At 36.8% G+C, this 23,296-nt stretch overlaps 2 protein-coding genes across 2 annotated transcripts; one reads left to right on the top strand and one right to left on the bottom strand.

Annotated features, from left to right (window-relative positions):
- Positions 1-313: 313 nt before the first annotated feature.
- Positions 314-9,315, top strand: LOC126709261 (potassium channel KAT3). Its single transcript, XM_050409414.1, has 13 exons — positions 314-636; positions 2,034-2,249; positions 3,077-3,238; positions 3,353-3,410; positions 3,524-3,841; positions 4,301-4,540; positions 4,856-4,954; positions 5,046-5,078; positions 6,324-6,509; positions 6,921-6,998; positions 7,988-8,057; positions 8,237-8,389; positions 8,990-9,315. Exons 1-13 carry the CDS (start codon positions 455-457, stop codon positions 9,091-9,093), a joined length of 1,899 nt encoding a protein of 632 aa, XP_050265371.1. The 5' UTR covers positions 314-454; the 3' UTR covers positions 9,094-9,315.
- Positions 5,572-11,192, bottom strand: LOC126709262 (uncharacterized). Its single transcript, XM_050409415.1, has 4 exons — positions 10,982-11,192; positions 10,036-10,087; positions 9,355-9,510; positions 5,572-5,992 (listed from the first exon to the last, which is right to left on the bottom strand). The coding sequence occupies exons 1-3, from the start codon at positions 11,061-11,063 to the stop codon at positions 9,360-9,362; spliced, it is 285 nt and encodes a 94-aa protein (XP_050265372.1). The 5' UTR covers positions 11,064-11,192; the 3' UTR covers positions 5,572-5,992; positions 9,355-9,359.
- Between the last annotated feature and the right edge of the window lie 12,104 nt (positions 11,193-23,296).

Genomic DNA, 23,296 nt, shown 5'->3' with positions numbered 1-23,296 from the left:
GAGAATAGTAGTGAAAATCTGATAATCGGATGGTTATAACGTGTGCTAAAACCTGTATATGAAGTGTTTCTGACATATTCTTAAAAATAAAATAAAAAATAAAAAAAGCGTTTTCTGGCTTTGAGATTTGGCAGTCTATCTATAGTATCTTAGTCTATCTATGATTAATATTCTAACTCCATTAAATTAAATTATCACTGCACAGAAGTCAGAATAATTAAATATACCACACCAAATAATTATAATATGTAACTATGAAAGCTGTTTGCCACCTTCCCTATATTATTCTAATGAGCTCAAAGACTTCGACAGACAAGAAGCTATGGCATTCTAATACTTAACAAGGCCTAAGAAAACAAGAACATTCTCTCTCTCTCTCTCTCTCTCTCACAGAGTGAGTTTTTGTGTTTGTGTGCGCGCGAATTGTAGAAAAACTACGGTGAAGAGTCTAAGGATGTCATCAGAAACAAGGCCTCCTGTACCACCTTTGCAATTCCGTAGGCACTCAAGTAGTCATGAAAGCAAGAATTTGAACTCACTGTCTAGCAGCCTGTTACCAGCTTTTGGAACAGTCGTGGATGAAGGATACTTGCAGCTCAAGAAATATGTTATTGCTCCCTACGATCGTAGATACAGGTGATTTTGCCTTCTTCTGTTTTTTGATTTTCTTTCACTACTACCCCAAGAAGTTTCTCTTCTTTGGTGCAAATTTATATAATAAAAAAAAAAAAGAAAAAAAAAGAAAAGAAAAGAAAAGAAGTGCATAGGATTAGGATGGTGTTTTCATTTTCAAATTTCAATGTCTGTAGTATAGTAATGGTTCTTTCTTGAATTATTGTGTTTATTTTTGAGTTTTGTGGAAGGGAGGAGAAAACTCCAGTCTAGAATTATTTGCATCATGTTTGTTATCTTGAAAACAAAGACTTTGTCGCTTAGTGTTGCAAAAGAGACATAGAGAAAGACAGAATTTCCAGTACAAGTTCCCTATAATGTGGTGGGCGGTGTTAGACTTGCTTAAACTAAGAAAAACATCAGAAATTTAAAGCCAGTATAAAAAGGTTTCTAGGTAATAATAATCCTTTAAGGAAATTGCTTTTTAGAGTTAAAATAGCCAAGACTTCAGAGTCCAGTAACGACGCCTTCTGTTTTGTTGGATCTAGTTTATGTAATATATAAGGGAAAAACAAAGAAACTGATGATAACTGGTGTTGGAATAGAAAAGAAAGATCAAAGAGTGACAGAGAAGAAGAAATTACAGAAACTGTAATAGTATTGACTTGTTTAAACTATAAAATAAAGAGTGCGCATTGAATATGACATATATATGAGTAGTATTATACAACTATACAAGTATAGACTCTATATCATCATCAGTAAGTCCAAGGGCACAGAAAATTAATTGACACCCTCTTTTTTTGTGTGTGTTGTGTTGGGTAAATGAGGTGAGTTACAATTTTAGGTGAGAGTGGGCGTGAAAACTTCTGTGAAATTTTGGGTAGTTGTAGCAGAACTGGTATATAGATGTAATAAATACCTAGTAATGCAATGCAAGTATGCAACTATAGAAAAACCAACAGTACACAGGCTATTCAAAATTGGGGCCTTACTATTCTAACAACCAGATACCTGCATGCTCTTTCTGGAAAGCTTAATCAGATGCACAAGCAATTCTACCAGCAAGAACTTGTGCATAGGATGAACTCAAGTCTCAAACCCAAGACCTCACAAGAAGTGAGACACTCTATGATTTCGTGAAAGTGGCAGTATTAGAATGTATCAATGGAATCAGATCCATATATTATGATTTATGAGAGGGAGGATACATTTTTCAAATGCATAAGATACTTTCTCGACTTACTAGAGTTTTGAGTTCCATTTTACCCCCACAGTTTTTTGACAGAAAACTACATAAATTAATGGACCATTAATTTCCAAGCCAACCCCAAGTTCCAAGTTCCAACTCAACTCATGTTTAGTCATAATTTTGTAAAGGGATAATTTAATTAATTGTAGTGTGATATCATATCATGCAGGTGGTGGCAGACATTTTTGGTGGTGTTAGTCATATACTCAGCATGGGCATCACCTTTTGAGCTAGCTTTCAGAAAAGTCGCAACTGGCTCACTCATGCCCGTGGATTTAGTCGTAGATGCTTTCTTTGCCACTGATATAGTCATAAATTTCTTTGTGGCTTACTTGGATAAGTCAACTTATCTCCTTGTAGATGATCACAAGAAGATCGCCCTAAGGTACCCTGCTACTCTCCTAAGTGATTTTTGGTGTTCTGATAATTAACATAAGAATAAGCTCCAATCCAAACTACTAAGAATTTATTATTAAATTTATTTATTCCTAATACAATTTTTACATCATAAACCTTAAAAATTGATGTTAATTTTTAAACATATTGAAAAAAAAAAATCAAAAAATTGATTTATTATGTTTATACAGCACTAATTACATTTATTATCATACCAAATTATAAGCATTATGTAGTGAGATTGAAATATTATTGAAACTTCAAGTCATGATTTATAAAAAGTATTGAATTTTGTCAAATAATTTTAGAAGTTCTGTATTCTTAGTAATAGTTATAAAAAAAAATGTTAATTCTAGCCAAACCACTCCCACATCAATTTTTTTTTTTTTTTTAAATGATAAAAAAGTATATAATAAAGAAAAAAAGAGAAGGGCTCTAAATTATCTCCAACTTTTAAATCTAGGCTATCTAGCACTCAAGAAGGAAGAGAGGAGATAGAGATAGACCCATCCCAATCACAAAAGATAGACCATCGGGCCATATTATGAGACAAAAAATTTATATTCCTCCGAAGAACAAAAATGAAATCCCACGTCATTGTTAGTACATGCAAATGAGTAAACTAACTAGAATCAATTTGACCTCAATATGCAAATGAGTAAACTAACAAAATCAATTTGACCTTTTCATTGAGGGCAGCCATACAAGCCCACAGCAAATAGCTAACAAGATAAATATTTCCACTTATTAGTTTTTTTTTGGTAGAACACTTCTTATTAGTTAGTTACTTTACAAGATTTGTTTCCTCTTGATCAGATACGTCAGAAAATTATGGCTCCCCATGGACATAGCCTCAACCCTGCCCTTTCCGTTACTATACAGAATCTTCACCGGCAGAATGCATTATGGTGAGTTCTTTGGCTTCCTCAACATGCTTCGCCTCTGGCGACTTCGGCGTGTCAGTGAACTCTTCACAAGGTACATTACTCTCTTACTGTTTCCATGGACACAAATTGACAATCTCTATTAATAAAACATCAAGCAACAAGAGCAACTTTTTATCTGATAAAGCACTTTTATATCTTTTTCCAGGCTAGAGAAAGATACACGTTTTAGCTACTTTTGGACAAGATACTGTAAGCTGATATGTGTAAGCATTCGTTTTAAATTATTGCTCCCATCTTTTTTCTTAATTATGCATACTTCACTGGAAGGAAAAAACTTCTTAATACTTCATTAAGAATTTTAAATAATTTATTACAGGTAACACTATTCGCAGTGCACTCTGCTGGGTGCTTCTATTACTGGCTTGCCATCCATCATCAATCATTAAAGAATACATGGATTGGAACAGAGGTCCAGGATTTTGAACAAAAGAGCATCTGGGTGGGCTACACCTATTCCATGTACTGGTCCCTTGTCACCCTCAGCACAGTTGGCTATGGAGACCTTCATGCAGTGAATACAGCGGAGAAGATTTTTAATATGTTTTACATGCTATTCAACATAGGCCTCACAGCTTATCTGATTGGCAATATGACAAATCTCATCGTCCACAGTGCTGCCCGAACGTTTGCCATGGTAGAGTCTACCCTGCCCTGTTTAAAGTAGATTATTTTCTTCTTCTTTTATAATTATTAATTTTATTTTAACCAATTTACAGCAAATCAGCAAAGTGCACATCCAAACACACGTCTACTAACTTTAACCAGAAATGAAAATGAATTTATAACTTGCATTCACTAGACCAAAAGAATTGATAACAACTTTTAGAAGCACTGCTCATACATGTCTGTCCATATGAATATCAAATCATTATAAACTTCTAAAAACAATAACCTAAACATGCACACACCTCAGAGGCTCAGACTATTCCCATGGAAATAAGCCAAACGGGTTAAGCAAAACTCTTACCACATCTTGTTTTGTAAAACGGACTGGAATGCTCAATTTTCCAAATAGTGCCACCCCATATATGCATTTTGATCTAAGCAAAACAAACTATTTGACATATTTTAAACTTATACTGTTGCTTCACAGAGAGATGCCATCAATGAGTTATTGCAATATGCAAGCAAGAGTAGACTCCCAGAAAATCTGAGAGAGCAAATGCTGGCACACATGCAACTAAAATTCAAGACAGCGGAGCTAAAGCAGGAAGAAGTGCTAGGGGACCTGCCCAAGGCAATAAGATCCAGCATTGCCCAGCATCTTTTCCGCAGAACTGTTGAAAATGTGTACCTATTCAATGGAGTCTCAGACGACCTCATTATACAGTTGGTAAATTTTTTGGAGTTTATTGTGCCATGTTGATTAATAATATCATTAATAATACCTTTAGAAGTAATAATAGTCTTACTGAAAATGACTTATCAATAGGAAAAGACAGGACGTAAATCAAAGATGTTAGCATGAATACTACATAACATTGAAGCTTGGTTATGACCATACCATATGTCCACAGCCTCTTATAGTAAAATCATAGAATTGGAAGTACTGCCATCATTGATACAAAATTGCAGTACTATGTAGAAAAAGTAATTACTTCTTCAAAGTTGTAATTTCAGCAGTATCTGATAGCTTTTCTTCTCACAGGTGTCAGAGATGAAAGCAGAATATTTCCCACCTAAAGTGGATATTATCTTACAAAATGAAATACCAACAGATTTCTACATCTTAGTATCAGGAGCAGTGGTATATCATCTCTCTCTCCCTATCTCGTCTTCCTGCATTCTCATTCTATGCAATCTCATATACAAAATCCGAATTGTATCTGAAACTGCAGGACATGCTGACACACAAGAATGGAATGGAGCAGGTATGCATGAGCAACTCTACATTAAATAAAATCCCGATTTACTACTCACACTGTTATTCCTACTTCTATTTAACGAATCCAGAAGATAGTGGGGAGGTAAGAGTATTGAAACTGACTTGGAAAATAAATAGTTGTACTTCTATAATAAGTTTTCAAGTGGAAAAAAATTGTCAGCAGATGACACCTCCTATCCCTTGTTAGAGCAAGGTGATGGGGGAGGTTGTGGGTTAACAACCAAGGGGAAAGAAAAGACAACGTTTAAGAAATCAACATAAATCAGTGAAAAATGGAAGACGATGGCTGTTGTATTAGTATTAGTATTAGTAGTTAGTACTGAAAAAGATGGCAATAACACTACGATCACAATGTGGGAACTCTAAATTTGTAAACTTTAATACATTGGTGGTGGTGAATATAGATACTCCTGCATAGTTTAGGACTATGATTCAAAACCATCATTGCAGTCCAACATACATAGCTTAGAGAACAAGAATTGTATAAAAAAAGAAAGACAACCAAGATGGTAACAGATTCACAGTTTAATATGTGTAGATGTAGAGCAAGACAAAAATAATTTTCCTGGAAATTCTACCACCTGTACATTCTAATCATTACATATAGCAGTAAATTCATTCATATGACATCATAGTGAACCAAAGAATATTTAGAAAAGTAAAGAGGAAGTCACATGTTTACTTTGCACAAACCAAGAATTTTGGAAATCACCATCATGAGATCTGTTCTGCACTTGAAGCAAAGGGTGAATCAAAACTTGCAAAACATAGCATTTGACAGATTGCTGATAGCTCAGACTGTATCTACAAGAAGATGTATCCAGCCAAAATAAAATGAAAGTCCATACTTTCTCAACAAAACAGACCGGTTTTTCTCTTCTATACACTTCCAACAACAACCTGCAATGGAAAATTAACAAAAGGTTCAATAATTAACTGTGAATTATTTCCATAACTTGTAGAAGAGTTTCATCTCAAATATCAACATTGTACAGGCATAAGATTGAGCATAAAAAAATATATAAATTATCATATAGCAGTAATACAAATACAGCAGTGAGTTCCCTAATGATCATCCCCATCCCCCCCAGAAAAAAGAAAAGAAAAGCCTGCCCTCCCCTCATATCATAAATAAAGAAGGAAAACATGTTGCAGGGGAGATTCTGCCATGCCTATTGCAAGGCATAACACATTTTTTATGTTATTTACCAAACTCATATGAGTTTTTCAGTTTTTGTCAATACTAGGATCGGCAGACATGGCAGGAGAAATTGGGGTAATTTTCAACATCCCACAACCGTTTACAGTGCGAACTAGGAGGCTGTCTCAGGTCATTAGAATCAGTCATCATGATTTCAAGCAATTGGTGCAGCCACATAATGAAGATGGAAAGAAAATTATCTCAAACTTCATTCAGGTTTGGAAAATTGTGATCTCTTCTATTCTTAGCTTTAATCTGACTTAGAATTTTATGAAGAAATTAAAAGAGATTAAACATCACAAAAGAAGTTATAATGAAAGTTACTTCTCACTGGAAAATGCCCACATTGGGCCTAACGAAGTTGAAACAACTTTTAAACAAGCACATGTAATGATACTTTGATTTTGACACAGCACAAAAACCATCGTGGTTTGATAAGAAAATAAAGCAAGACCTTCTTCTTGTATGGATATTATGAGCTGGAAAAATATCATTTTCAACCAACCATGACTTTTGTATTCAAAACATAGCTAGTAGCTAAAAAATTTATTGTTTCTTTCCTTCTTGAGATTTTTATAACTCACTCTGATATCATATGTATTTGTTTATACTGATACTTTCACTCAGAATTTGGGGGGTTTGAAAAAAGAGGTGCTACAGGAAATACCATATCTAACAGAATTGCTGGGTGACATGACAACAGAGGTATATATCTTCACCATTCAGGTAGAAATTGATAATTTCCTAGGAATATATCTTGCCTAGGATCTAAGATTACAAAGATCCAAAAACTCCCAAGTAAAATAGTGGAGGAAAAGCCCTTGTGGCTCTTGTCCAATTAAAAAAAGAACTGAGAAATAAAGACTTCAATTCAATCACTGTGAGCACATTTCCTTTTGAAGTCCAATCATTTTTCTCCATTCAAATACACCACATGAGATAAAATGGAATGGTATTCCAAATAACGCTACCCCAATACATCCTAAAACGATTTTTCCAATAGAACATGATAGTTTGATATTTTGTTTGAAATATGTAATATAGTTTGAAAGTGCTCAAGATATTTAATACATGCCCATATGACATATGAACTACTACTCATCTTGTCCAATACAGATAAGCCCACACAGTCCACATGATCACTTTTCTACATACATATTCACATGTCTGCAAACATTGGATAATGATTTGAGTGAATTATTTATGTACGTATAGAGAGTCAAATATCAAGAGATATATATCTCTTCTTCTAGTATAACACAATGGCATTTCCAGTTTGCAGAAAAGTTTTTTCCTCTAAAAAAGAAGATAGACCAGGTAAAATCTTTATGAAAATTATATCATTTTAACCCTTTGCTGGGAATATTTCCATAGAAAAAGTAAGAGAGCAAAGGAAGGTTGCAATGAGGGGAAAAAGGAAACCCTTAGGTTGAACAAACTTATGAACCTTGGTTCCATGCATGCCTACTTGAAAACATATTTCAGACAGATAAGAAAATTTTTACGGCACACAGACACAATATGTGTACAACGAGATCCTAGATATTCACAAACTTGTCATCTTCTGATCTTCTTCTCATTCATATGACAAATATTTCCCAAAATGTCCAATCATTTACCTGACCTTATCATAAATTTAAGGAATGCAAGTTCTCAAATAGTAGCTAATGATAATCCCTGCATGTTCTTTGCAGCATACAGCACCAAATGAGGGCAATGAAAATCTTGAACAATTGAGTAATCAAGAAAATCCAAATGCATTAGGTAACTTGAAGCTCATTCCTGTTTTTGGTGGTGGTGGTGGGGGGATGCGACCATATGGTACCCTATGAACCCCACAAAGTTTCAATCCAATATGGTTATATATTTTTCTTAAATAAATGGTAATATAAGAACATCTAGCAATTTGTCAACTTTAGTATGATTTGAGCTATTTTTTTCAGAAGCACAAGAAACTTCTAAAACAGTATCAAGCACATTTCCTATAAGGGTGATAGTCCATGGACATCCTCCAAATGAAAATGCAATGAAAGACGACATGATGGGAAAGCTTATAAATCTGCCTGAATCAGTAGAAGATCTTTTCAGATTAGCAGGTATTACCATGTTTGAGATGCATACCTCCAAAAAATTCCATTTATTGGTAAGTTATGCATGCCGGCAGCGTTTGAACCCATGCCATTACCTTCCACCCACACTCATGAGAGGAGGAAGTGCTGTCGGAGCCATAACTCATTGGCATGCATACCTCCAAAAGATGCTCAAATGCTATTTTTTTTTTTTTTTCCAGAATAGTTCTGGAAGACATGCTAAAGGACTAAAGGGCTTAACCATTACTAGATAATATGAAATATCCTTAACAAAAAGAACACAAATCCAAATTACACCTTAAATGTTTCACCAAAAAACTAGAGGAATTGCCACATAAAATTAAATTAACGAGATCTCGAGAGTCTATTATGGAAGGCCTACTGGTTTACTGATTTAATATGTGGCCGAATTATTTAGACAGCAAAAGTTATTACACTGATACAAGTTACTCATAAAATGGGAGTACAAATCATTCCCAGCAAAATTTAACTTTTCAACCCTTGCTCTATGTCAATTTATTGATGCAATTTTTGTATGTATAATTGAGGGAGGAATCCCCATAATGATGTATTACATTGAAACTGTCTCAAATTCTGTCAATGCAGAGAAAAAATTTGGCAAAAGGGGAAGTACAATTCTCATGGCTGATGGATCAGAAGTGGAAGAATTGAGTGCTTTAAGAGAAAATGATCACTTGTTTATCTTTTGAAGACCAAGATTATATTTAACCAAATGTCAATGTAGATAATCCTTTGCTATGAGCAAGTGATGATTTCAACCATCTTCCAAGTATTTTTGCGCATGATAGAGTCATAATAGATAACAAGGGGAAAAATGGACGTTAAGCATGAAATGTGGTGAGAATAACCTCTTATGTATAAACATGTGTCATGGAACTCATGGTATTTATGAAAATCATATATTCCGTTAAGGCACAAAGGGCTACCAGTGTAAAAATAGTAGAGCTTACAGTTTCTAATCTCTGTTGTCAAGCATGCCTAAGACAGTGTAAGCAGCTTTCTGAAATCGCTGCTTCTCTTCCTCCAAAATTCTCTTCCTCTCAAGAGCAGAATCTTTGCACTTCTCTATCTCTTCCATTATTCCAGCAGAGTTTTGATCAACTTCACTGCAGGGAGTTTGTCAAGGAAAAAACAAGTAGAGATGACAAATTTTCAGCATATAGTTAATAACAAAAAGTAATAGTATACTAGTATAGAATTAACAAATCCAATCCTTCATTGAGTAAACTGCTTTCTGGGTAACCAAAAGGGCAAAGATATAGCGTGTGTGTGCGCGTGAGAGAGACTACAAAATGGTCAGATATTAACAACAAATGACCAAACAAAACCTGGAGAAGAAGAAGAAGCTTTGGGTTTGTTTTGCATGCAATAAAGGAGACCACAAAAAATGTTATACATAGTTAGCAAATAAGAAGCAAAGGAAGTGAGGTGGGAAAATACAAAATGTGATAAAATTATACCTGTAGAAACTATATGAATAAACTTTTTTTGTTGTGTCAACATTAGCATAGTCATTGTCAAAGAATATGAAAGTGGTGATAAGTAAAGTGAGTAATTGGCTTGAAAAAGTGTGCATTGAAGTGACGAGAAGCAATATTTCTAAAATTTTATGGTACTAATTATGAACTCACTTAATCATTTTAAGCATGTTCTCCATTGCCCCTTGGAGTTGTTGTGACAAATCTGCATTCGTTAAAAGAAACACAAGGTATTAAGAAAATTCTAGGAATCTTATATTGTCATTAAAATGAGAGCAAATTGACGATGTAACTTAGAGGTTTGATTAATTCCAAACTATTATAATACGTTTCGTCATTTATCATATAAACTAGTGTAAATTCCATTCATTGAAAAAGAGAATCTTCCAAAATGTGACATGATCAACTATTTCTCAAACAAAAATAGCCTCGATTCCCTTGAATCCAACAAGGTACAACCCCTCAGGTTCACCAAATCAATAAGAATCCGATGAGTAAAATAATAGTTTGGTAAAAACGTTGTAAAAGTTAGATATACAGAAGATTATGCTTAGTTTAAATTAGTTTCAGCTTTAAAACAACACTAATTTATCAAGCATTAATGTAAAATTGGCAGGATCTTTAATATTCTTGGTGTGATAACTCTCATTTTCCAAATATGAACAAAATGCACATAAAATACAGGAAAAATGTGAGCCAGAGTTAGCTTCAGTGAATTAAAAAACTATTTGGCGATTTTGAAAGCATTTTTGTTTCTTTTTCCTGAGCAGAACTGAAATCCACATCTGCTTTGTTATGCTTTCAAAAGCAATAAAAAAAAAAGGTACTTCCAAACGAGGCCTAAAAGGTCGGAGTAAATCACACAAATGAAATTACAAAATTCGGAGAATTAGAAATCGAATTCTCACTTTTTTTTGGAGAAAGAATCGAATTCTTACATTAATCACATATTTCACAGCGATTAATCGAGTACATTACGAAAATTTTGAAAAAAACGTACAATAGAGATAGTTAACGTAAACAGATGCAGTGAGAATAGATTTTCCCAGATCGAAGAATGTAACAAAGATGGAGAGAGAGAGAGAGAGAAGAGACTGACCGTAGACGAGGGATGAGAGCTGAGATTCAGGTTCCGGAGCAGGAAGGAGTTGAACATCGTAGTGAGATGGTGAGGCCGCCATTGCTTTGCTTTGAGAGAGAGAGAGAGAGAGAGAGAGAGAGAGAGAGCGATTTGGGAATTATGGGCGGGAATGGATGAGAATTTGAGAGGGAAGGACGAAGGGACAGTTATGGGTGCGACTGTGCGAGTGGAGTGTATGTATATTTGAAATGACAATAAATATTTTTTATACTAGTAACTTTTTTTAGTTGAAAAACCTTTATAAATAGAGTAATGCTCCCTGGTCCACTCCCACGGTAACTTCTGCAATTTGCTCACAAGACAAGTTATAAGTGGTGGAATTATAAACTTATCATTTTTATTTTACTATTTACAACTTGTCATGTGAGTAAATTGTAGCAAAAGTTGTGGTGGAAGTTGTGTCCATAGCATGATTCTTAATAAATATTCTTAATTTCGGCCCACTTCGTCCCTTCAGTCAATTTCGGCCCACTTCAGTCAACTTATTTGGTCTAATTTGGTTCATTATGGTCCAGTTCAGTTTATTTGGGCCCACTTCAATAAAGCTCAGTCCATTTCACTCCACTGCGGTCGATTTTGGTCCTTTCAGTCTATTAGGTCCATTAGGCCTATTCAGTCCACTTCGGTCCATTTTAGTTCACTTAAGTCCATTAAAATTACTTTAGAATAATAATTTTTGGATTGTGATTTTTATTTCATTAAATTATATATATATATATATATATTTACTATTTTTATTTATTTGGGTGATAAGTGCTCTATATCACTATATGTACTTAACAGTCATGGAGTTATTGTCTAATTTTTTTTTATAGTTCTTATTTTATAATTAAGTTTTTCTAATATAGTTATTGACAATATGTATTTGCTTAAAAAATTGTGTTATTTTCTATGTTGTTATATCCTATTGGCATTCATAGTGGTTGGTAACTTAATTTTCATTTTGAATTTACATGTCATGACTAAAAATCAATTATAAATTTATCCAAAATTTTAGTATTTCAAGTTAATGTGTGTGGTAGTTAGGGTTATTTTACAATGTGTCGAGGGGGATATTGATGCCTCTATCTAAGATGTTGGGAAGCCAAGCCGAAACTCGACTATGGGCTCTTGAGATGGTACCCAAAGGCTTTCGGTGTGATGACAAAGTCTATCTAAGCAAAAAACTAAGGTTGCACTTGACAAAACAACAACAAAAAGCCCAATGAAAAAACACGTTACAATACTTAATTAGTACATTAGTGGTCCCGGTCTGATAGTTCAAGTGAAATAAAATCTCCAGCGGTAAGGGTAAAATTTCACTTAGTCCAGAAAAACAAATTTAAACGGTTCAATGGTCAACGATTAAATAAATTTAGGAATGTGTTAACTCCTGGGGGTCCTTGCATGTCTTGGTCAGGGGAGTTCATTGTACTTTCAGCCATCATTACATCAATGTGAGGGAAAAGTTCGATTGTTATATATACATTATACCCTTCAACCGTAAAATAAAAAGTAAAAATTAAAGAATCCATGGGAAGAGGGAAATGATTAATTGGCATGGTGTGAAGGGAGAGAGGGATCCCAGCTCAGTATAGCAAGTATTAAACTAAAATTTTGGTGGGTGTGTGTTCATAAGGCATGAATGAGACAGTATGGGTTGTTTTAGTGAGTGAGATGAGATTAACTCTGAGATTAAGGCTTTTTGTGAGTAGTGAGAGGCATTTATGAGCTGTGTTTGTGTAAAAGTGAGGAAAGAATGTCTGAGGTTATATGAACGTGGGCTGAAAGGGATGAGTAATGAGCTTAAAGAGAGCTAAACTACTAGCAAAATGGCAAATAAACCAGTGGTTTCAGAGGGAGTAGTTGTCCCTGTGGGGCTGAGATGCTTATCTTTTTATACTGGAGCTTTAGGGAAGCATTAATTAACATGAGTCCAAAAAACGTAGGGTTAATCAGAGGTGGAGAACCAGGGTTAATCTTCCTGGGATTTTTGGTCAGAAGTAGAAGGTTTGCTTTATGGGCTACTTTGCTTCTTTGGGTAATGATGGGATTTTGCATTAAATGTCAGGATTTTTGGGGCTGAGCTTAATCAATGTGATTGGGGTGTGTATCAAGAGCAAATCATAAAGCTGCAACTGAGATTTAGACTCCCAAGAAGTAAGATTCAACAACCCAAGCCAGGTGTCAAGTTCTAAGCCTACTTCAGGGGGTTCTGTTGGAGGTCCCTTTATGCCCTCCAAACCACATGTTCCCAATTTTTTCCCCTTTAGGATTCATGGGCTTGGCACATGAATCACGTCTTAAACGTTTTTAACATTTATAGCATCAATTTGCTAGAGTTTAAATAATTTGGTTTCAGCTCCCCTTCCGTTGGAGGTGTAGTCTTGAAAAAGATGATAGAGTTCCATCACCCTTTAGACTTCAGCTGATGTTACAAGCCTCGGGTATTGTTCACGTCAGGTAGAGAGTGACCAAAAGTCAATGGGACAACCTCTAGTTCATCTTTAAGGACTTGGTTCTCTTGTTGTGCTTTGGTTAGGGATGAACAAGGGCTGTTTTGCCTACTTTTTTTCCTTTGCTTTTTGCTGGGATTTCTTAGATTGGGCCTGTTCACTTGGGCTGGTTCCTTTGGGTCGGGTTGTGTGCACCCTACAAAATCAACAACACATGTTGCCATGGGCTTTCCTCCCTCATGGACTTTTATTAGTATATATTCTTTGGGTTTTTATAGATACTTGCAATGGGTCTTTTGGGCAATTAATTGTAATGTTTGAAACAATATGATAAGTTTTCAAAAGTACCTTCGAAAATAACCTTTACTATGATGGATTCCATATCATAAACGACGTTCATGGCTTCTAATAGTCGCATCATAATTTAAACGATAAGCTTGTGGGATCGAGCATTTTCCATGAGCGTTGGAGATATATATTATGGATGTTGTGATGCAAGTGATGACCATGTGTTTCATGGGTTATAATGTGAGAACATATTCTTCAAGATAACTCCCTGTGAGCTTTTATAAAACGATTGCCATGGTTTTTTTGCCATAGTAATACTTAAGCAATAATTATGCCATGATACTTTTCTCTTTGCCAAGTGTTAATAATCTCGGGTTTTTTGATAAAATAGTGTCAATGAAAAAATGGGCTTTGGATATCATCAGTGGGAACTTGGGTTTTTGATATTGCCAATGAAGATTGAGCTTTTGATATTGCCAGCGGGAACTAGGCTTTTGATATTGTCAATGAGAATTGGGCTTTGATGTTGCCAATGAAAATTGGGCTTTGATGTTGCCAATGAAAAATTGGGCTTCAAATATTGCCAATGAGGATTGGGCTTTTGGATAAATAAATTACTATGGGTTTAAATCATGGGCTTTGGTTATGGACTTGAATTCCATTGATAAAGTTGTTTTGCCATGGATTTGAATCGTGGACTTTTCAAACCTTGCCAAGCATAAATATTCTTGGTCTTTTAGAAAAGATTAGATTTTATCTCGCTTTACTAAATAATTCGGGTTTTTTATGAGAAAGTATTGGGTCCTATAGCATAGCCTAATTTTGTGGTAGAAAGGAGAAAGGTTGTGGGCTAGCATAGTGATAGTTGGAAAAGATATTTAAGCATGTCCAATATACATTTGAAAGGAAAATAAATGGGTGTTATTAGGTGTAAAGAAAAGTACCCCAACATTCAGCCCCTCGAGTCACGTGTGATCGATTTCTTACTAAATATAAATATATATATATATATATATATATTTTTTTTTTCTTTTTTGAAAAGAAAAATATTTGGATTACACGTGCGAGTGCTTTTGTTGTTACTGTCATCATTGCTATTATACATATATACGTTTATTTATTTAGATATGTATATTTTGCGTATACATACATACATACATATATTTGTGTATATATTTCGAAAAAAAAAAAAAAACAATCTGTCATTGCTACATTTCATATAAGAGTATACATTGTTTGCTTAGTCATTTAGTTATTTGTCCTTATTGTTATCAACTCCCTATTATTATTATTATTATTATTAGTATTATATATTTATTATTATTATTATTATTATTACATATATATACACATATTTTTGAAAAATGGTGACCGTTTGGGGTGTTATGTGTGAACCCTTGTAAAACCTTAATACCAGGGTGATTACTGCTACCTTCAATAACTGCAGCCCCCTAGCATGTCTTTTCAAGGCTGGGTTTCACATTTCTCAGCGCAACCCAAGGAGTCAATGTTGCCCTTTCCCATTATTTTGTCAAGTCCAAGAGACAGAAAAACTGAAAGAGAGAGAAAAACTAGAAAAAAATAAAAGAGAGAGAGAAGGGTTTTACCTCTTCCTTGTTTCGGCACCATCAAAAGGGAAAACAGAGACAAAATTTCTTCCTCCATATCTTCCCTTCTTGATTTTCGGCAACAGAGAGGAGTGAAAGAGAGAAAAAAAGAACTTCTCTTTATCTATATATTTTCTGACGTTTTGTGGAAAGAGAGGAAGACCCATTCTGTTCTTCCTCTGTTGTGCCATTTCTTCGGCACTTTCATCTGTGATTGAGAGGCTTTTATCATCAAATCGTGTCCATGGCTGAAGAGGAGGAAGCGCTCATTGCCGTCGATGTTGAAATTGCGAGAAAATCACTCCTACCATTGCAAGACCCATGGTACAGCTCTTCTCCCTTATTTCCTGTGGTTTTGACTGACATCAGTGCGTCTAATGCTCCTTGTCAATGGAATATAAGGGGTGAAGCTCCTAATCCTGAAATTGCATGGGTACCTTCGGCATCTAGGGTTATGGATTTGCGCCTCCAACGGAAGGAGCTTCTGCCTTTACCAGTCCAATTTTGGTGTCCCAGCGGATTGATCAATAACTGGTCCGATTGGCTTGATAAGGAAATTAAGAATGAAGAATTTTGTTAGGCTCTTCGTGATGCCAACATTTTTGAAGCAGTATTGATGTCTTGAGGGTGGCATGTATTTAGGGATATTATTGCATTGCGGTATTTGATTCACCGTTGGAGCTCGGAAACCCACACTTTCTTTTTCTCTTGGGGCGAAACTACTGTCACCCTCGAAGATGTAGAGAGGTTATTCTTACTGCCAAGCATGGGGAGGTTGAATTCGATGGATTTGGAGTTGGATGATGATGAGGCTAAAATCAAAGAGAGGCTTTACAAGGCATTTGGGGGTCGTGCGGCATCGCTCACTGGTTAAAGGGCCAGGTTTTCTTCATGGATTCTCGCATTTAAGAAATCTGGTAGTCATGTGATTAGGAGAGCTACATTTTTGGCAATGTGGTTGAGCAAGTGCGTCTTTAGTTGCTACCTTGCTCAGTTCATCAAACCCTTCACCTTTCGTCTCGTCATAAAGCTTTCCCAAGGTATGTCCTTACCATTAGGTGCTTTATTTTTAGGTTGCCTTCACTCGAAATTAGACCAACTTCATTATAATGAATTAACTGGTTCTCCGTACCATATTGTTGATACCGGGGTAAGCATAGTGATGTTGCAAGCTTTTGTTTGGGAACATTCAAAAATGTACCTTAATGTGGGAAAGAGCGTAAGTGAAATTCGTGACACTAAGAGAGTGATTTCGATTGGAATTATTGATGGTGAGGAGAGATTTTTAAGGTTTGAGCATGGCCTTCCTTTATTGATGAAGTGGATGGCTTTAAAGGTATGGGATTTGCCATCAATTTGTTCGTTAGGCACTGCTTCTAATTTTATTTGAAGGCCTTACGCTTATCATGTTGAGGGCTTTTTTTCTCCTTCGCCATTTCCGTGTGCTAGGCCTGATTCTCAAGTGTTCAACTTAAGGGATGGTAGCAAGGTTTTGAATTTTTTGCTCACTACTTCCCCATTGTCAATCCCTTGCCTCAATAGTTGGGGTTTTATCATTGTGAAATACAATCCTCATAGAGTGTCACGCCAATTCGGGCTCGACCAAGATGTGCCTATAATTAATGATATGGAGTATGATATTCGAGAGACAATGAGGCCTTGCTTCATAATTTGGCCATGGATTATTGGTGTGAGAGGGAGGTGGATGTGTTGATCCCATGTAGGCGAAGGGAAGGTTGTGTCACTCGGAATATGTGCATTTACTGGCGGAGGGTAATGAACAACTTGGTCGCCTTTGTTGCTAGTCGAGAGCACGAAAGGGTGGCGATTGGCCCTCCAAGGGTTGATATGCCTCCTAACCGGTGCTTGGTTCCGAATACTCGGGCTGTTTGTTCATAGGCAGCCAGGTAGAAAATAAGTTTCGCCAAATGGCATGCTGACCTTGATGGTTGGGTCATCTATGGTGACAACATTCCAGAAGAATGGAGGAGCCAAAATAAAATAGTAGCAGCCCCTGAACTCAAAACAGAAGAGCGTAGGACACCAAGTAAAAGGGCTCGAAGTGGAGCTCCTTCGGCTGGAAGTGTTTCTAGAAGGACAAGGTCTAGGGTAGAACATGATGTTGGCAACAGTAAGAAAGATAAATCCAAGTCTACGGTGATCGAGTTGTATGATTCTCCGGTTCGGGATACAAGTCTTTCCCTCACACCCCCTCCGGTAGAGGCTGTCGAGTTTCCATTAGCGCCGACTACTGAGGCTGTTTCTTCCTTGAGCCCAGATCTTGAGGGGAGAACATATAGGAGAAAAACTACTGCTCATAGGGCAAAAGTTGCCAGACTTGATGTTGAGAGCTCCTTCAGAGAGGTAAATCCTTAACCTTTAAGCTCTTCTTCTTTTCTTCCCTTTTTCTTTTGTTATCATTTTATTATTTCTTATTTATCTTTTCATACTGACATATCTTCTTTTTGCTGTCAATTGCTTCATCAGTCTAGTGACATTGAGAGAACCCGCTCTAAAGATCGCGGAGGTGATTTCATGGACACCACCATGGATTCTGGTAACCTTTTGCTACTTGCTTCTTTATCCTCCTATGTTTCTGTTGCGGCTGACGGTGTTTCTATCACAGGTAATGTTGCTGATTCTTCAATGGTACATGTGGAAATTATGGAAATTGATGAGGTTGGGGTTGCCGTTGACCCTTCGTCAACACCTAGCAGTGTTGTTGATGCTAGTGTAGTTGAAAGAGAAGCCAGTGTACCTCTTGAGGAAGTTGCTGATGGTGGGGTAATTGGAGGGAGTGCTACTGATCCCTTGCTGCCACTTAAGGGAGTTGTTGGTGGGGCCGGAGAAAACACTATAACCGAACCTTCCATGCCCACATTTGACCTTGATCCTCTCAAGAGCAAAAAAAAACACAGGTACGGCTTTTGTTGTCCATGCTTTAGTCATATCTAAAGACTTATTATGTTGGGCTTGCCTGATGAAAAAAAAAAAAAAAAACTTTTTTTCCCTTCCTCTCTCTTTGTTTTTTTTTTTTTAAATATTTTTTATTTATTTTTAAAAGGAACCAAAAAAAAAAAAAAAAAAAAAAAAATACATTAACTTCGCCAATCTTGTCTGACAGTTGTGGAAGGGGAGCCATCAAGTGCCGCATTTCAAGGGGTTAATGTGCAAGATTTCATGGAGATGTTCGATCAAGAGAGAGAGAGAACAACAAATCTGCCAAGGATTTCTACACATTTTCAGGAATCACAGTGAAATTTCAGTGGTTTGATGTCCCTGCTGAAGGTCTGCCGTTGTTGGAGAAGATGTTGTCAAAGCATCCAAATTTTATGTCTAGGTGCATATATAGTAATGCAGTGAGGAAGGTGATGTTCAAATCCCTTGTTGCGGTTTTGCTTGACATAGAACGCACACCTTCAAAAATTTCAACTTGCATAAGGTTCTTGAGTGGATGGACGTACTTAGTGAGTTGCAATCCATGAGGTTTGATGTTGGGTTCATTCTTGATTGGCTCAAAACCATTGTTGTGCATCATTCGTGATGGTGAGATGAAGTTGGCCAATTTGGGGCAAATTTAGAGGGGGCAGAGAGGTTCCTTCTCATATGATCCGCTGCCTTTAAAACTAATTGCCCATTAACAAAAGTTCTAGCCTTCATAACCTTGTTGTAGGCATTGGTCATCTGTTGTTGGTATCGCTGGATGCGACTAAAGGCCAAATTTCTTGCTTCCTATAAGGTTTCAAGGTCGGAGACCTTACATTCTGCACAGGTGGCTACATTCATCTCAATTTCTTGACCATAAACTACCCTAGGAGTAGGAATTAATAGCTCAACTGGTGATATAGCCTCGATGCCATACACAAGGGAAAAGGGCGAAAAACTAGTAGCAGTTTTTGCTAAACTTCGGTAGGCCCATAAGGTTTCCAACAAATGTTCACTCCATCCTCCCTCATATTTGTGGACCCTCTTGCTGAGAATTCTCAACAATACTCGGTTAGTCGCTTCCGCTTGGCTGTTGCCTTGGGGATAGTAAGGAGTAGACTTTCTATGCTTAATGTGGCAATGGTCAAGTAGTTTAAGGACATCTTGGTTGACAAAGGGAGTGCCATTATTGCTGACAATCTTATGGGGAATGCCAAATCTACAAATTATGTGCTCACGGATGAAATTTGCAACAACTGGACCGGTAGCTTTCTTTAACGGGATCGCCTCAACCCATTTTGTGAAATACTCCATAGCCACTAATATCCAAATATAGCCATTGGATGGTGGATTGATTGGGCCTATCAAGTCTAGCCCCCAAGTGTGAAATGGCCATGACGTTGTCATGTTTTGGAGACTAGTGGGGTGAGTATGGATCATGCTTCCATGGACTTGACAAGTGCCACAAGTCTTCACATGCTTGGTCGTGTCTTGCTTTATGGTTGGCCAAAAATACCCAAGGTTAAGCAGCTGCTGGAGAAGTTGTTTCTTGCCTTAATGATCTCCACATTCACCCGCGTGAACCTCTTGCATGACAAATTGTGCTTCAGGGGTCCCCAAGCATCTTAAGGGCTCCCTATTGAACCCTTTTCGGAAGAGGATACCTCCTTCCACAAAGTAGTAAGTCGCCATCCTTTTTAAACGATATGCCTCATCCCGATTGTCGGGTAAAATGCCTTCTATGAGGTATTCAAGAAACGGGATTCGCCAATCGTTAGAGGTGAACATAGCATATGACTCTTCATGGCTGGGGATGTGTTGGCATTTCTCACACTAACTTTGGATGTTGGCAGCCTGTCTGTCCATGTCTGGCCAATAATACCCTGACTGCTGGAGGCGCCTATAGAGGCTTACAGTACCGTTGGAACCATACGATTTCTCATGGACTTCTCTTAGTCGTTTGCCAGACTCACTTAGGCCTAAGCACCTTGCCAAGACTCCTCCTAGAAATTTTCTGTATAACTCCCCTGCCACCAAAGTGTAATCTCTGAAACATTTTAGTTGCTCTTTGCTTGATGGAGACAATAGCGCCTTTTTTACGGGTGACTGCCAATTTGCTTGGTTTAGTGGCTAATCGAAAAACTCCTCCTTCAACACCTGTATGGTTGGAACAGGTTTCTTTATGATTGTAACTTCAGTAGTGGTGCCTTCAAAACTAATCCTAGCCCCCCAAGTGGCTAATGCAACAACAAAACGGTTGTCGGACCTTTGAGTGTGTTGGATATCGAAGTCTTCAAAGGAATCTTCCAACATTTGGGCCATTGCTCTATATGGTGCCAATAACGGCTCTTTGAGTGCAAACTCTTCCTTAGCTTGACAAACAACTAGGTTCGAATCTCCAATCACCCTAAGGTGTTTGATTCCCATTTCACGTGCTACTGCCAAGCCTGTGAGGTATGCTTCATACTCAGCCATGTTGTTGGTACAAAGGAAGTCAAGTTTAAAAGACATAGCTACTACTTCCCTTGTTTCTTTGATTAGGACTATTCCAGCTTCTCCTTCAGTAGTAGTGGAGGACCCATCAAACCTAAGAATCCACTTGGCTTTGGCTGCTTCAACAATTGACACTTCCGGTAGATCTCCAGGGACTCCATCAAAAACATCCTAGCTTTCTTCTCCTGGGAACTATGCTAGTAAATCAGCTATAGCCTGCCCTTTTACAGCTGTAGGGACGATAAGGATGATCTCGAATTCGGACAACTGCAAGAGCCATTGTGCTAGCCTTCCGGAAAGAACGAGGCACCGCAAGAGGGAGCGTATAGGATGGGATTTTGTCATGAGGTAAACCGTATAAGCCAAAAAGTAATGTCGCAATCGTTGTGCATCATATATGAGAGAGAGACAAGCCTTTTCAGCTCTTGAATATCGAGTCTCAACATCCTTCAACATCCGACTAAAATAGTAAATTGGCTGATCAGCCCCCTTTTGATCTTCTTGGGCTATTAATGCCCCTACTGCCTCACTGTTGGTAGCCAAATAGAGCTTAAGGGGCTTTCCTGATGAGGATGCACGTACGGTTGGTAGCTTGGTCATAAGGTGTTGCAATTGGGAGAAAGCTTGTTGGCATTTCTGACTCCAATGGTAAGGCCTTCCCTTCTTTAGTAAGGGGGTGAAGGTAGCGGTGAGGGCGACTAGATTAGGAATGAACCTCCGGATGTATGAAAGCTTACCGAGTAAGCTTTTAAGCTCCTTGACTGTAGTAGGGGGCTTCATGTTATGATTATGATGAACATATGGCAGTTATAAACACTAGCAGTTTTAAATCTTTTAAAGTGATTACAAAACCTAACATTTCATTTAATTTTTTTTTTATAGTTCTATTTTTGGCTTATTTCCAACACTATATAATAAAAATGTGATTTTGTTAATATAATTGACAAAGAAATATTTTAACTTTGAATATAAAATTGTAACTTTTTATTAGTTAGTAATAATTTAGATATATTGTTTTCACATAATTTCATAATTTGTGTCAAGAAAAAAAAAAAAACACTAGTCATTGGTAGCATAAGTGATGGGGAACGTAAGTGGTAGCCCACTTTGAAGACCTATAAGAGGCAAAAGTTGGTTCTAATGCTCAAGCCTTAATTTGGGATGTTTTGGACACTCTCGTGGGACCTTGCTTAGTCTTATTTTATTGTTTAGTTGCTGCTGGATTGATTTTAATTAAGTTCTATTAGAATAAGGGCAATTTGGTAATATTTAGAAATTTGGAAAGGGTTGTCCTTGGCTATACCAAAGGCCCATGAGTCTTATTTTATGTTTACGTATTATTAAGTGTTTTATTTAATTATTATTAGTATTCTATTCATTCTAGGAATAAGTTATTTAGAGTCCAAGTCCTACTAGGAAAAGGATAACTATAACATCCATATAAAGGCTCTTTTTGTAGTCATGTTATTGGAGAATATTGTGATTGATTAATAAAATTCAGCAGCTTATTTTAAGCTTTTTTTGTGTGATGAAACTTCTCTGAGGTGTGATGCCTAGGAACCCTAGGTGTGATTGCCTAGTGTTTTATTTATGTTATTTTCTGTTTATCCCCTGTTTCAGCCCCAAAACAGCCATCATCATTCATTCTTTTCTAACCTAAACTCTTAAACATCAACCCTTATTCAAGAATTCATCAAAAAACCTAGTATAGTGTTGAAATTCTTAACGGTCTTGCATCAAATTGGTATTAGAGCTTAAATCAGCACCATGACAACTAGGAGTGGTTAACCTTATAGAGAAAACATGTCTGATTAGTAAAGGCAGGTCTTATTGTATTCCATGGCTGACAAAGTTAATGCTTTAGAAGCGACAATTGGAAAGTTGCAAGCTGCTGTCTTTCACAATAGTGAAATTACAGCCCACAAGTCTATTGTGTCAAGCAGTGGTGTCAAGGATAAGGAGAAGCCCTCAAAGGAGAAATTTGGATAGCAAGGAGAAGATCTTACCTCACCTTCTCATGTTAAAGTTGAAGGTAGGACTGCCTTTGAAAGGCCTCACCCTACACTTTGGGAACTGGAACAAGAGCTGATGGAACAAAATTATTACGAGGGACGTGAGTATTGTGATGAGGCTGGAGATATAACAAAGAAAATTTGTGTAGAAGTACTAAATGTTGAAGGAAGAATTGATCCCCAAGTATTTTTAGACTAGCTTGCTTCTTTAGAAAGATATTTTGACTGGTATGACATGTCCGACGAGAGGAATGTTAGATTTGCTATTATGAAACTTATTGGACAAGCTCAGATTTGGTGGACAGGAGTAGAGTATGATCACCGAGGCGCTAGGCAGCCTCAAATTGTTAAGTGGGATGACACAAAGCACATACTAAAACAAAAGTACTTGCCTTGCAATTATGAGGATGAACTCTTCAAACAAATAACTACTCTTAGACAAGGGAATATGTTAATAGTTAGCTTGCTTCTTTAGAAAGATATTTTGACTGGTATGACATGTCCAACGAGAGG

This window comes from Quercus robur, chromosome 12 (genome assembly GCF_932294415.1).
Source record: "Quercus robur chromosome 12, dhQueRobu3.1, whole genome shotgun sequence".
NCBI classification, from domain to species: domain Eukaryota; kingdom Viridiplantae; phylum Streptophyta; class Magnoliopsida; order Fagales; family Fagaceae; genus Quercus; species Quercus robur.
Note: the sequence above shows the minus strand (reverse complement) of the source record. Positions and strands in the feature narration are given on the sequence as shown.